This window comes from Callithrix jacchus, chromosome 17, assembly GCF_049354715.1.
Source record: "Callithrix jacchus isolate 240 chromosome 17, calJac240_pri, whole genome shotgun sequence".
NCBI classification, from domain to species: Eukaryota; Metazoa; Chordata; class Mammalia; order Primates; family Cebidae; genus Callithrix; species Callithrix jacchus.
Genome location: NC_133518.1, coordinates 62,314,016 through 62,330,328, shown reverse-complemented (window position 1 = coordinate 62,330,328; position 16,313 = coordinate 62,314,016). Strand labels below are relative to the sequence as shown.

The 16,313-nt window shown below is 38.2% G+C and overlaps 1 protein-coding gene across 1 annotated transcript in view; it reads right to left on the bottom strand.

Moving 5' to 3' along the window:
• Positions 1–529: 529 nt before the first annotated feature.
• Positions 530–16,313, bottom strand: part of NR1D2 (nuclear receptor subfamily 1 group D member 2) — a 35,181-nt gene continuing 19,397 nt past the window's right edge. Inside the window, exons 6-8 of the mRNA XM_035277735.3 lie at positions 15,089–15,274; positions 12,309–12,519; positions 530–3,914 (exon numbers count right to left, since the gene is read on the bottom strand). Of these exons, the coding sequence (XP_035133626.1) occupies positions 3,718–3,914; positions 12,309–12,519; positions 15,089–15,274 (594 nt within the window). The 3' untranslated portion in view covers positions 530–3,717. The remainder of the gene's footprint in view (positions 3,915–12,308; positions 12,520–15,088; positions 15,275–16,313) is intronic.

Below are 16,313 nucleotides of genomic sequence, written 5' to 3'. Positions count from 1 at the left end.
GTCAGCTGTGCACAGGGGCTCATGCCTCTAATCCCAGCACCTTGAGAGGCCGAGGCAGGCAGCTCACCTGAGGTTGGGAGTTCAAGACCAGCCTGACCAACATGGAGAAACTCTATCTCTACTAAAAATACAAAATTAGCCAAGCACGGTGGCACACGCCTGCCTATATGTCCCAGCTACGCAAGAGGCTGAGGCAGAAAAATCACTTGACCCAGGAGGCAGAGGTTGCAGTGAGCTAAGATCATGCCACTGCACTCCACTTTAGCCTGGGCAATAAGAGCAAAACTCCATCTTAAATACATACATACATACATACATACAATGGTGACGATCCTTGACAGAATCGCTAAACTCTAAAATCTTTTCTTTTTAAGCCGTGTGCGTGTGTGTGAGACACACACATTTATCTCCTCATGCTGAATCAGAGGTTTACATGTAAGATCCTGCTATGTGCTCAGGGAAAAGATAACTTGTAGTGGGTTATAGTTTTACAAAAAAGGCAAGGCAGATTAGACACCAAACAGCACACTTGGTTAGAAATATTTATTATCCCCTCCCCCCACATACAGATTACTTCTCAGAAACATGAAGATATCATCAATGTCCTCATCAATTACAGCTTGTAGAAAATAAACAACTCATATCCCATCAACAATGTATTTCTACCATTTTTTTTAACAATAGCCATTTCATTTTTTCCATGTTAGTTCCAGAGTAGCTTCAAGTTTTATCTTTTGGATGGAATCAAGTCAATCTTTGCTTATAGGTAACAGTTTCCTGACAGATCCCCTCCCCCCAACCCCTAAAAAAATTCTATATCCTAAGTGATAAACTCTTCTTGTACATTCAGCAAACTTTATATTGGAAAAGAAAAAGAATAATTGAGATAGGTATTTACTCTCGTGCACAGTAATAAATCTAGCTGAGCTGCTACACCTTGCTTTGCAATGATGTTTATGTAAAATAAATCATCTCTTATCAAGTTACAATGGTAATTTCTTGAAATGTAAATATGAAAGCTATACACTTAATCCACTGAAATTTCCTTCCAACTTTTTAATCTGTAATTAAACCATCACCATAAGGACAAGCTTCATCTCAAGATGTTCCCCCCTTTCCCCTCAGCTATTTCTAACAACTTGAATCCTCTCTCAGATCATGTAAAGAGATACATTAAAAGCAAAGGAAAAAAAAAATGTTTTAGCTTGCTGACATAATGCCCTTAAGTTTGCTGACATAATGCCCACATTTTAACTTTAAAATGTAAAATCAAAGTTAAAGCATCACTTAATTCATACAGTACATTATTGATCAACAGTGTCCCACCAACTCAGAAGTTTCCTAAATTGTTTGCCTTCTCTGCATTTAGTAAGTTTATAACCAATGACTCAATCAAAGAATGTGCTTGTAATAGGCTGCTGGTTTAATTTTAGAATCAGAAGTTTCATATTGGGCTACTTTCAAATATAGAAATGCTATGAGTGACATCTGAACTATTAATTTTGTTTCCCATTACCTACAGGAAGAATTTATTCAAATAAAATTTTACAAGACAAAATGCAAATCTACATACCTATACAGAGATGTATATATGTATATATTGAACCTAACTAAAGTTTTATAAGCAATACTAACATAGTTCTGGTTACACATTCCTAAAGACTTAATTGTTTTAAAGATACATATTATAAAGAGGCTTATGCAAAAGGCAAAAATTAAGAATCAACATGATCTTTGAGGTTTTCAGTATTACTTCAAAAAGCTGTTTCTATCCCCCATAGAAGAAAACTATGCATTTATCTTAGGAAAAAAAAATTATAAAAAGATAATGCTATCATGTAAAGATTCACAAAAACTATACTGTATATCCCATAATAGTTATACCTACTGAAGGTAAATCACAATTATGGTTTATATTGTATTACAGACATCACCATCCCCTTTCCTCTTTAATAATGAGAGGGTTTAACTTTTTTTTAACTTACTTAACTAGTGCCACAGTAAATCAAGTCCCAGTAGCAACAAGTTAAACAAGATTACAAAATAAGGCATTCTGCTCACACGTCATGAAAGTAACAGGCTTAGTACAGTAAAGCGGGCTCTTATATTTTTGTAATTTTATATAATCCAAACATAATATAGAAGGCAATCTTTACCCCAAAAAATCCAATTAATTGCTCTTTTCCAGGGAAACAGAAAAGCATACATAAAATCCTCAACTTTGGCTATTTCTCCTACTATCATAAACAGATGCTGATCTTATCTATTTAATAAAGTCCACTATTAGAAACGTGTGGATAAAATGTTTTTGACTATACCATTTCTAAGCCTGTAGGTCACACACTAGATGATTTTTCAAATTATAAATTAAATCTAATATGACAAAATCCCTGTAGTGTTTAGGGGGAAAAAAGTGGACTCAGAACATACACACACGCGCATACACACATGCCATCATATTAAACAGTTTCTTTAAACATTAATTAGTTCTTCAGAAAGAATAAAAATTCTTTAACATCAAGCTGCAGCATGTGTATAAGGAGCAATGCAAACTTTTTCAGCATAAGGTAAGAGTATTAATCAACTTTTAAACTAGTACTCTGAACCAAAGGTTTTGCCAAAAATGAACTCTAAAATAAATGGTTTTTCTGTTGTTGAAATTTGGACTTAATTGCCTGTTGCACTTTTACATTAAGTGTTGCTTAAATAAACAAAAATAGAGCATAAATTCAATATTCTACAGTCTAAACATTTTAAAGCAATGGTTATGCCATCATCAACAGGTAAAATGCACCTAATTTTGGGTTTTTTGACACCTCTTGTTTTATGTTTACTGTATGATAAAGTTCTTCACAGTTTAAAATATTGTGAAGAAATATATTTAACTATATTCACATACATATTATGTACATGTACTATGTATTTGTTGTACCCATAAACTTTGAATATGTGTGTATCAGTAGGATACCCCACACATATGCAGGAACCCTGAATAATATGGTTGGTGTGGACAGTGAAATGATTTCCCAGAAAGGCTTAGAAATAAGAAAAGAATATTACTGTGAATAATTATAATAACAAAAATTTTACCTTATTTACATAGTGCCTATCTCCCAAGAGGTAAATATGCTTTCCAGACATTTTTTAGTAACTCTGTGAGGTGGGGCATTGGGGACACTACCAATTCTCATTTTCCACAAGCCAAGTAAACTGCCCAGGACCACACACTTTAATAGTGGTAAGAGTAAAAATACAGACATGGCGATCTCTTAAATCCCAAAGTCTCCAATTACCAGATCAAATAGTCTTGTGGTAGTAATAAGATTTCCATTGTTCCAACGGAACTCCTACCACAAACGATTAATTCTAAGTCCTCATACACTTGTGATTGTGCGCTGTATTTATACCACAGGGAGATCAAAATGGTTTTTGGTTTTGGCAGATGAAAAAGTCTAACATTCAGTGTGATTATACTTCAGTGTAACTTCTCCAGTTTAAGTGCGACACAGCTGATTGGTCTATCAGGGAGATGCGGTCAATGTCTAATCATGGCTGAAGAGTTCTCAATTCAAACAGCTACTGCATGATTACAGAGATAGCCTAAAATCTTTTATTGTCTTAAAGGTCTTTTCTATCTCCACATATGGTATACACATATAAATAAGCATTTTAGCACAAAATGTACAGTTACCGTCAGTTCATGTTTAAACAAAGGCCTTAAGGGTGAACTTTAAAGGCCAAGAGCTCCTCAGAATGCATGTTGTTTAAAGATCGAAGATCTGGCAACTTTAGAAGTAGTTTTGTAAAAATAGAGGCCTCATTTGGATGGTTTTTCATTATTAAGGTCCTTAGTGCACGAATGAGGGTTTCCTGCAAAGCCTCCACAGAGTTGACGTTTTCTATTCCAGATCGATCTAAGAGAGACCAGGAATAGGGAAATATGAAAGAGAGGATAAATTATTAACATTAAGTATAAATAAAATCTTATCAATGTCACTAATGAATTTAAAACAGGGTTTTATACATTTGAATAAAGAAAAAAGTTAATTGACAAATTTCTCAAAATCTCAATGACAAATCATTAGCTAGTTCCTGTATTATAAAGCATATAAATCACATAAAACATTTGATAAATCATAATTATTTACTGCTTAAGAATTTTTATTCACAAAAACATAGAGGTTCTGACTTTTTAAGATTAGATGTCATCTGATTTCAGTTGCTTCTAATCAGCAAAATAAAATAATGTAGTATATATTTTCAATACCTATGTGTATTGTATATCATCATGTGTGGTAGGCAGTCTCTAAAATGGCATCCAATGATCCCCTCATCCTGCTCTTCACACCCTTGTGCAATCTCCTCCTCCTAAGTGGGCCTCTGCTTACATATGAGACACAGCCCTGTCCACAGCTTAACTACAACCTCCTAAGAAACCCTGAATCAGAAGCACGTATCATATCCTATCCCTCATATCATATCCTATCCCTCATATCACATCTTAACCCTCAAAAACTGTGAGATTAAATAAATGTTTGCATTTGAAAGGCACAGAATTTTGGGACGATTTGTTATGCAGTAATAGGTAACTAATACACTATGCAACTTTACTGCTGTTACCCTGCATTCACTTTTTTTTTTTTTTTGAGACGGAGTTCCGCTCGTTACCCAGGCTGGGGTGCAATGGCGCGATCTCGGCTCCCCGCAATCTCCGCCTCTTGAGTTCAGGCAATTCTCCTGCCTCAGCCTCCTGAGTAGCTGGGATTAACAGGCACGCGCCACCATGCCCAGCTAATTTTTTGTATTTTTAGTAGAGACGGGGTTTCACCATGTTGACCAGGATGATCTCAATCTCTTGACCTCGTGATCCACCCGCCTCAGCCTCCCAAAGTGCTGGGATTACGGGCGTGAGCCACCGCAACCGGGGCATTCACTTTCATTTAGTGTGTTGTGTTTATTAAATTTGTCACACAGTATGTTAATAAACCAGTCACTTGGCAGAAACCTGTAATAAAGTATCTTAAGATTAGGCAAACCCCTGTAGATTACCCATAGACTTTTTCATCAGCGAGGGTTTTTTTTTCTCCCTTTACAACAGTAGGCAGGAATACACAAAAATATTCAATGCCAAAGATGGGAGGTTATAATTAACAAGAAAAAGCCTTCTAACTTCTACAAGGGAGCAAAACTTCTGGCCATTCAAACCCTTTCATTTTTTTTTTACAAGGATATTGAGGAGGACTTCTATTATAAGCGGTACCTGAAAAAGGTCATTTGCAATTCAAACACTTAGAACAAGGGGGGAAATAGGGGAGAGAGAGCATGGGGAGAAATGCCAGATTAGGTGATGGGGAGGAAGGCAGCACCTTGTTGCACGTGTGTACCTATGCAACAATCTTGCATGTTCTTCACATGTACCCCAAAACCTAAAATGCAATAAAAAAAAAATTAATAGTAAAGGGTAAAAAAAAAAAAACAGTTTAACTCTAAATGCAGAAAAAGGATAAAATAAGTTTATCTCATATTTAACAAAATTTAAACTATTACAACTATGTGCCAATTGTTTCTGGAAAAAACAAGGGCAGGCATGGTGGCTCATACCTGGAATTCCAGCACTTTGGGAGACCAAGGCAGGAGGACTGCTTGAGCTTAGGAGTTCAAGACCAGCCTGGGCAACATAGTGAGAATTTTTCTTTATAAAAAAAATGTTCTTTAATTAAATGGGCATGGTGGCACATGCCTGTAGTACCAGCTTACTTGGGTGACTAAAGTGGGAAGATCACTTAAACCCAAGTCAAGGCTGCAGTGATCCATGACCATGCCACTGCACTCCAGCCTGGGTGACAGAGTGAGACTCTGTCTCAAAAAATAGAAAGAATGTTGGGGCAGGGTGTGGTGGCTCACATCTGTAATCCCAGCACTTTGGGAGGCAGGTAGATCACCTGGGGTCAGGAGTTCCAGACCAGGCTGGCCAACATAGTGAAACCCCATCTCTACTAAAAGTACAAAAAAAAAAAAAAAAAAAAAAAGTCTTGCACTTAATGAAATCATTTGCCAAATATTTATTAAATATATGTGCTGGTCACTGTTCTAAGGTGCGTGGAAATCAGCAGTTAACAAAACTAGAATTTCTTTAAGGAGCTTACATTTTGACAGAAGAAAACAGTCATGTGCCATATAACAATTTTGCAGTCTATGGCAGACCACATATAAAAGGGTGGTCCCATAAAATTATAGTGTTGCTGAAAAATTCCTATCACCTAGTGACGTTGTAGCTGTTGTTGGAACATCATAGCACAACACATAACTAACACATCTATAGTGATGCTGGGGTAAGCAAACCTACTGCACTGCTAGTCATATAATAGTCTAAGCAAGAGCCGAGCGCGGTGGTTCAAGCCTGTAATCCCAGCACTTTGGGAGGCCGAGGTGGGTGGATCACGAGGTCAAGAGATCAAGACCATCCTGGTCAACATGGTGAAACCCCATCTCTACTAAAAATACAAAAAGTCAGCTGGGCATGGTGGCGTGTGCCTGTAATCCCAGCCACTCAGGAGGCTGAGGCAGGAGAATTGCCTGAACCCAAGAGATGGAGGTTGCGGTGAGCCGAGATTGCACCATTACACTCCAGCCTGAGTAACAAGAGCCAAAATTCCGTCTCAAAAAAAAAAAGTCTAAGCACATACAACTGTGTACAGCACCTAACAATAATAGTAAACAACTACATTACTGGTTTATTTACTATACAATACTTTCTTTCATCATTTTATGGTATAGTCCTTCTACTTTATTTTTTTCTTTTTTTGAGAACTCCTGACCTGAAGCGATCCATCCGCCTGGGCCTCCCAAAGTGTTAGGGTTACAGATGTGGGCCACCTCACCTGGGCCCTCTACTTAAAAAAAAAAAAAAACAGTTAACTGTAAAGCAGTCTCAGGTGGGTCCTTTGGGAGATATTTCTGAAGAATGCGTTGTTTTCACAGAAATATAGAAGGTGATAGAGGACAGCTCCATGCACGTTACTGCTCCTGAAGACCTCCCAGTAGAACAAAACATGGAGATGGAGAACAGTGATATTGATGCTGAGCCTGTGTAGGCCTAAGCTAATGTGTGTGTGTCAGTTTTTAACAATAAAGTTTAAGAAGTTAAAAAAAAAATTTAATAGAGTAAAACGTATAGAATAAGGATATAAACTATTTTCGCATAGCTGTACAATGTCTGTGTGTGTTAAGCTAAGTGTTATCACAAGACTCAAAAAGCTTTTAAAAATTTAAGTTTATAAAGCAAAACAGAGTGAGCTAAGGTTAATTTAATACTGAAGAAATAAATTTTTAAAATAAATTTAGTGTACCCTAAGTGTTCAGTGTTGATGAGGTTACAGTCGTTTAAGGTAATGTCTTAGGCCTTCACGTCCCCTCTCCATTCACTTACTCATTCACCCAGAGCAACTTCCAGTCCTGTACGCTACATTCACAGCAAATGCCCTACTTAAGTATGACAGTTTTTATCTTTCATACCTATTGTTACTTTTCTTTGCTTGGCTATGTTTAGATACACAAATGCTTATCATTGTGTTACAAACTGCCTACGGTACTCAGCACAGTAACATGGTGTATAGGCTTGTAGCCTAGTAACAGTATAGGCTACACCATAAAACCGAGGTGTATAGTAGGATATACCGCCCAGGTTTATGTGAGTACACTCGATGATGTTCACACGATGACAAAATTGCCTAAGAACGCATTTCTCAGAACCTATTTATGTCATTAAGCAACGCATGACTCTGGTTTCAATCATATGATTAATAATTTATAATACTGAAAACTGAGAAAGAATGACAGTAATCCCCACAAACAAAATAATCTAGATGGGCAAAGAAAGAAACAATTGGTAAGTGGGGAAGGTATCTGAGTGGGAACTAGTATTATTAGCAGTTGGTTGGACAGGTGTAGCAAGTCACACAAAAACTTAAATTTTTTTAAGTCATTGGTCTTTCAGTGGCTATTTTGTGTCTAGATGACCTTTGCTTCGTTGTACAACTCAGAACTTCAGAGAAATGGATGCCTATACCTAAAAACATAGATTGTAATACATTTTTCTAAAGCCTCAATTTCTAAAACCATGGTTTTTAAGATTTCAAGGCCAAAGAACCTACGTACAAATCTGGTTGGAACCTATGTATAAGTTCTGGAGACTATAATGTTAGAGTACACATATTGAAGTGAAAATTCATCTTCTAAATGGTGTACTAAATGCTACACTAGTACTGCAGAGTTTAATTTATGACACTTCTTTCTATTTCCTTAGCTGGTTCTTCACTGCACTCCCAAGCTTGTACTCCTTACTAAATATTCTATTTATTTTCACTTCCTACACGATGAAAGTCAAATACCTTCTACAAAAATCTCTATGAAGGCACGCGGTGGCTTCATGCCTGTAATGCCAGCACTTTGGGAGGCCAAGGCGGTGGATTACCTGAGGTCAGGAGTTCAAGACCAGTCTGACCAACATGGTGAAACCCCGCCTCAAAAAAAGAAAAAAAATCTCTATGAAGACAACTGAAATCTGTATGTAAATGAGCCTTGACCTCACAACTAGATGTCAGTTCTTCATCTTCGACTGGAAGTTAACTGCTGTCACTTTAAACAACCTGAAAAGAAACTTACCTTCCACGTATAATTCCCTTTCCATTATTTCAGGATTCTTCCAATCTCACAGGCAAACATCGTGTTTGAGATTTTTCTCCCCCTTAGCAGCTAGAGCTATTCTGTTAACAAGCAGTATAAAGGAAAGGCTTTGAAGCCAGACTAATGGGAGTTCAAATACTTGCTTAATTAAAAATGGACTTTGGGCAAATTACTTAACCTCTCCGTTCCTCAAATCCCTAGTCTGTATAACTGAGAACTAGCTCACAGGGATCTGCTATGAGGATAAAATCACATAATGAGCTACAGAAATTAACTAGCATTTCTTCTGACAACCCAAAAACAACAAGAGGTTCTCTCTGAACTATCCAAAAGAAATTATGTATAAGGTCAAAAAAATGTTAGTATATTAAAATTACAAATAAAACCATTAAAGTAAATTAAAAATAAAACCTAAAAAACTGAGAGGGAAAAGTAAGGATTCTTTTATTTATAAGTTATACTAAATAAAAAGGGGTATAGGCTGGGCGCAGCAGCTCATACCTGTAATCACAACACTTTGGGAGGGAGAGGTGGGTTGATCACTTGAGGTCAAGAGTTCAAGACCAGCCTGACCAACAATGGCGAAACCCCATCTCTACTAAAAATACAAAAATTAGCTGGGCATGATGGCAGGCACCTGTAATCCCAGCTACTTGCGAGGCAGAGGCTGCAGTGAGCTGAGATCACTCCACTGCACTTCAGCCTAGACGAAAGAGTGAAGACTCCATCTCAGAAAGAAAAAAAAAGAGTAATGGAGATTTAAGCATTGTATTCAGAGTTGGATGGTCAACAACCAGAAAATTAAAAAGAAGGATGTTAAGAAATCTAGTTTTCTGAGGAATAAGGCTGGGAGTAGAAGAAAGAAGCAGAGACTTTTCATTTTAAACTCTTCTGTAGCTTCTGAATTTTATTTTCCTGCCTAGATACTGCTTTAAAAACAGCTAGTAATTTTTAAGTGGCAAAGATTAAAATTTGACATGAAACTTCATATATGTGCACTTGTATATGTTCCTACAGTGATATGACAAAAATGAGAACGTACTGTATTCTTTTACTATCAGTTGTTCCAAATTAATATTTCAATTTCTAAAATATGTCCTACATAAATCAAAAGGTAAATAGATAGACGGATAGATAAATGAATAGACTCCCAATGTGAATAGTGATCTTTTCTGGTAGTGACATTATAACCTTTTCTTTCCATCTTAATATTTTCTACATTTTCAAAAAACCCATATTAAACTTATAATCAGAAAAAAAAAGGCTTTTTCAAAAACAGATTAAATCAAACTAAAAATCATGTTCCTAGAGAAAATATAAATGAAATACCAAGGTTCCTGGCATAGAGCGTTTCCCTTCACCCCTTTGCCGTCATTTCTTTCTCTGAACTACCTCTGGGATGCTGGCCCTTCCACTTCATCTCCCCTGCCCTCATTTAATTTAGGAGAGTTCACCCCACTGCCTCATACCAAATGTCATTTCAAAAGCTTCTCAACCTGACTCTCTATCACTAATAACTTACCTGTCTAATCCACCCACCATAATAAAAATACCGAATTAATGTTAAACATCACTTTGCTCAACCGGATCACGCCTCTACTTAAGAAGGCACACAGACTTTCTTCTGCTCCGTATCTTGGTTAAAACCTCTCTGCTTAGTTCTCATAGCTGTTAGTCCATAACCTGGTGCTCCCCAACTCTGAAGGCTTTTGTCCCCCTTCGTCCTTGAAGTACACTTCAGGCTTTGGCCACCTGAACTTCACTGGCCCTAACTTGTACTCTCCCGTGCTTTTCCATCTTTTCCCCATTGGGAAGGCCTAATAATTCAACCTTCCAATTCCAGCTCCACTTCTATCTTTCCCCAGAGCCTTCCGAGATGATTTCATCTTCCTTTGGGTAACTCCAACTGACCTCAGTCAGAACTATAAGGTTTAGTAGTGTAAAGCCCGTCTCCCCAAATAGAATGAAAACACTTAGCAAGCCTTAAAGCTTTTTTGTCTCCGTCTCCCCCTGTGCATCTAACAGGTAAGGCACATTCATGAGATAATTTATCAAGAATTATCTTTTGTTTCAAAATAATCAATTTATTAATCTAACGTCAACTCAACAATACTAATTACTTATCAAGAGATTCTGTAAATGATAAAATGCAAGCAGCACTGTAAGTTAGCGATAAAACAGGCATCCCTTATTGACATATTCCTTTCATGCTACTCCCATATCATAATTGCATTTTTTTTCCCTTGAGACGGAGGCTTGCTCTGTCGCCAGGTTGGAGTGCAGTGATGCAATCTCAGCTCACTACAACCTCCGCCTCCTGGGTTCAAGAGATTCTTCCGCCGCAGCCTCCCAAGAGTAGCTGGGACCACCAGTCCCAGCTGGGAGGCCTCCCAAGAGTAGCCTCCCAAGAGTAGCCAGGACCACCATGCTTGGCTAATTTTTGTATTTTCAGTAGAGACGGGGTTTCACCATGTTAGCCAGGATGGTCTCGATCTCTTGACCTTATAATCTGTCCACCTCAGCCTCCCAACGTGCTAGAATTACAGGTGTAATATAAATGCATTTTTAGTTATCCAGGTAGAGCTAGTCAGAAAAGGTAGCCAAATTGTGCTTCCAAATGGCATGTCTTTATTTGTTCCACTGAGGAACAGGTCATTGATATTATACAAAGAACTTGTTCTAAAGAGCTACTAATTTATAGTTTAGCCACATCATCAGAGGCCATGTCTTATAACTCTCACAATGCCTCAGTGCCCTTTACACAGTAGGAAGCAAATGGGAAACAAAGTCATAACCAAATACTAAAAAAGTCCTAACAAATGTTATAAAATGATACCTAAAAACAGCTGGCACTTACTTAGATGTCCCCAGGAAAGTGTCTCAATTTCCAATTTGTTACTAAGAGTAACAATCTCTGCCTTAATAGATACTGTCTGAATTGAAACACTTTAGGTGAGAAATAACTAAACTAGATGGCAGGGAAATTGGGAAACATCATAAATGACTCATAGAAACATTAAAAACTCAAAAATCTTGCTCACTCAGTCAAACAGTGACTGAGTAGCTCTTCCATACCAGACACCACACTGGGTTCCCAGGGTACAACCCCTTCCTTTGACAGAATGAGGAAGGAATCCAAGACCCAAAAGAGTAAAGTTACTTTTCACCCAAGTTACACAAAAAATTCAATGGCAGAGCTGGACTAAAGCTTATAACTAATTCGTATTTCTCTGCAACAAACTATACTAATACCTCAATACTTTTAATGTTTCCAAGTAAGCCACATTTTATTTGAATAAAAAATGAAAGTCATATTAGAACTACCTACCCAGAGATACACAATGTTCTAAAAAATCCATGAAATAAAGATTTAGACTCACAAAAATAATTATGAACAAAAAGCTAAAGACTAACAGAGGTAAATGCAAGGCCCAGATGTAAGCATTATTTTATTCCTATAGCACTTTGACATGTATTGTCATAATGAAAAAATTGGTTACATAAAAATAGCAGGATCATACAATTTAGCATCTTCCTTAAAGCCTTATTCCCTTTATAGAACTTTCTGGAACCGAGTTAACTGCCACTTTCTCCCCAGTTGATCACTATACCAGCTTGCTTACCTGCAGATACCAGGACAACAGCTGTAAACAAACTCATCTCTTCATCACTAAGCTGGAGGGCATTCAGCTTCTCACTAAATTCAAACATAGAGTTTAGCAGATCCCCTGCTCCCATTGAGTGTAAATCATCCACACTGTATTTCTTTCCACTTAAAAAGGTGACAGTGCGTTCCTTTGCATCAAATAATGATGCAAACCGTACCATTAAAACCTGGAAAAAGAAAAAGACTTAAATGTATTTGGAGAAGTTCAACAGCAATACTAAAAAATAACTTAGTATTCAAGTCAGTTATGAAACATCCCACATATAAAAGAAAGTTATAAAAGAAAAACAGGGTTTATTTTTACCCAAAACCACTTTATTGCATTCATTTACTCATTCATTCATTTATTTTATTATTACTATTAATTTTTAAAACGGAGTTTTCTTCTTGTCACCTAGGCTTGAATGCTGTGGCACAATCTCGGCTCACTGCAACCTCAGCCTCCCTACTAGCTTGGATTACAGGTGCGCACCACTATGCCCACCTAAGTTTTGTTTTTAGTAGAAATGGGGTTTCACCATGTTGGCTGGGCTGGTCTCAAACTCCTGACCTCTGGTGATCCACCCACCTCAGCCTCCCAAAGTGCTGGAATTACTGGCATGAGCCACTGTGCCCAGCCTATTTATTTATTGAGACAGTGTCTTGCTCTGTTGCCCACGCGGGAGTACAGTGGTGCCATCACATCTTACTGCAACCTCAACCTCCCAGGCTCAAGTGATTCTTCCCACCTCAGCCTCCTGAATAGCTGGGAATACAGATGCATACCACCACACCCAGCTAATTTTTGTATTTTTGGTAGAGAAAGGATTTCACATGTTGCCCATGCTGGCCTCGAACTCCTGGACTCAAGTGATCCACCTGCCTTGGCCTCCCAAAGTGCTTGGATTACAAACGTGAGTCCCGCACCCAGTCCTGCAACCACTTCTTAAGAGAAATTCTCTACCAAAGCCAAATACTCCAAGAACATCAAAAAAAATTCTCGCCACCAATGGCAAAATACTTGAGTCCTGTGATACTCTGACACTCTATTAACAAAGATTCTGAAATATAAATATAAAATTCGAGCAAGAAATAATGCCAGTAAGTTTAAAACTGGGCCCTGGCCAAAGGCATTAAAAAAACTCTTTAGGCTGCCAAGTATACCACAGCCTCTATGCCTCAAGTAAAAAGAGCAAAATTCCACTGCAACAGTACTTCAAAACATCAAATGCAGCCAGGGCAAAGGAAGCAGATGAAGTCTAACTGAACTACTTCAAGAAACCATAACCCAAAGAGACTATTCACAAAGAAAACTATCACAGTTAGTGTTCTAAGCACCATGGAATAATTGACATCCAATTATTAAATCAGTTAACAATTGTATTACTTAAGTTTTCTTACTCTCTCCATTATACTAAATCCACGGAGAATAAGCGAAAATATAGCCCTGGCTCCCTTCTCCTATCGATCAAAGGTTCAAAGATTTGGCCCATCAAACATCATCTTCCTCTAACTACCCCAATCTCAGTTATCCTTAATTAGGTCCCAAGGCGCTTCACACCTCAGCATCAAACCGGAGGCCCTGGGGCAGAGAGAAAGTGAAAGACACCTAACCAAGGACCAGGAGAGGCACTTCTCTAAATTATGCAGTAGAGACTACCCCAAGCCCAGGCAGGACACAACGTTGTAAGAGAAGCTGGAGCAGCCAAGGAACCTGAAGCAAGGAGGATCTGAGGTGGCACATAAGAAATACCTGATATATCCCCAAAATATTCTACAGTCCCTCAAAAAAACAAAAACCACATTCTATTTGCCCTTCTTAATCTGTATCAAATATAGTAAATGCTAGGCTAGGCTCTCAGAAGGTGTCTAACACTGCAGAAACTTGTTAAGTCTGCATCTGAAAGCAATACCAGAACTTAGTTCATATGCTAGAGATACAGAATACCTATAGTTCAAATCCTAAATAATAAAAACTAAATATAAAATCCTAAATAATTCTGGATTTACCAGGTCTTGTCCCAAAATCCTGAGACGATTATCATTTTGTTGATAGATTCAAACTCTGGACTATAAATACTGACTTAGGAAAGAATGAAAACAGCCAGGCATGGTGGCAAATGCCTGTAATCCCAACACTTCAGGAAGACGAGGCAGGCAGATCACAAGGTCAGGAGTTCAAGACCATCCTGGCTAACACAGTGAAACCCAGTCTCTACTAAAAATACAAAAAGTTAGCCAGGTGTGGTGGCACACACCTGTAGTGCCAGCTACTCGGGAGGCTGAGGTAGTTTGAACCAGGAGGCAGAGGCTGCAATGAGCCGAGATTGCACCTGAGTGACAGAGTAAGACTCTATCTCAAAAACAAAAAAAAAAAAAAAAAAAAAGAATAAAAACATCTGCCAGGCACAGCGGTTCACACCTGTAACCCCAGCACTTTAGGAAGCCAAGGTGGGTAGATTGCTTTCAGGAGTTTGAGACCAGCCTGAGCAACATGGCAAAACTCGTTTCTACAAAAAAAATTAGCTGGGCATAGTAGCTCACACCTGTAGTCCCAGTTACTCAGGAGGCTGAAGCTGGAAAATGCTTGAGCCCAGGAAGCGGAGGTTGCAGTGAGCAGTGATTGCACCACTGCACTCCAGCCTGGGTGACAGAGCAAGATTCTGTCTCAAAAAAAAAAAAAAAGAATTAAAACATCCATGAAAATAAAATACTACATGCTCTTCCTGCATCAATATTAGGATAAATAAAACCTACCTCAAAAGTCCCAGCCTTTAAAAGGTTGACCTGGTCATGCTGAGAGAGATCTCTGAAACCAGGAATACGCTTTGCAAATTCCACCACTTCTTTCACTGCTGGAGTGAAGCTCATCGAAAACTCTTCCCAGATTTCATGCCCCGATTTATGAGGATCCACATATGGAGACTTACTCATTGGACAAACCTAGTATACACAAAACAGAAACACTCTTAAATACCAAGAGGTGGTAAAGAAATGTCAAAAGCGGCATCTCAATTATCAGAAACCCCAAAACCAATTTAACCCCCAAAACACAAGTAAAATCTACTGAGATTAGTACTTTATCCATTTGCTGCCCACCACACTGTAGAAAGCCTCTGGACAATCTAATATAAACAGAAATTTTTTAATCATAAAAAACATAGCCTAAGCAAAAACACCATCTATAACAAGCTATTTCAAACCCCTGTCACAGTTTTCAGAGTTTATTTTGTAACACTGCTGCCACCTTATGCTAGTATATGGTGTTTTATAATTTTTCAAACAAATTCACACAAATTTCCTTGATTCTCAACCTGTTATTCATGGCAGATTAAATTTCCATTTCTTAGGTGGGAAAATGAGACTCTGAGAGGTTCAGTGATTTGTACCACACAGCTAGAAGTCACAGGCCTAGACCCAAATTCACATTTAGTTAATATTTCAAAACTCCCTTATTTCTAAATAGGCAGAATTACAATGTTGTAATTTCCGAGAGGAAAACATAGCGAGGTGCCTCATTTTGTTAAAAAGGTCACTGCCTGGCTGGGCAAGGAGGCTCACACCTATAATCCCAACACTTTGGGAGGCCGAGGCAGGTGGATCACGAGGTCAGGAGTTTGAGACCAGCCTGGTCAAGAGGGTGAAACCGCATCTCTAATAATAAAAAAATTAGCTGGGAGTGGTGGCGGCACCTGCAGTCCCAGCTACTCAAGAGGCTGAGGCTGAAGAATCGCTTGAACCCAGGAGGCAGGGGTTGCAGTGAGCTGAGATCACACTACCACACTCCAGCCTGGGGGACAGAGCAAAACCCCGTCTCAAAAAAAAAAAAAAAAGGTCACTGCCCATTTATTTCAAAAACAATGGTGTGATCACTGACTTCTACTTGTTCAATTAGGAAACAAAAACTGCAGATACAGGTGTACCTTCTAAGTGAGGATTGAGTGAGGAAAACAGGAAGCCAAGAAGTTATAAAAACACCAAA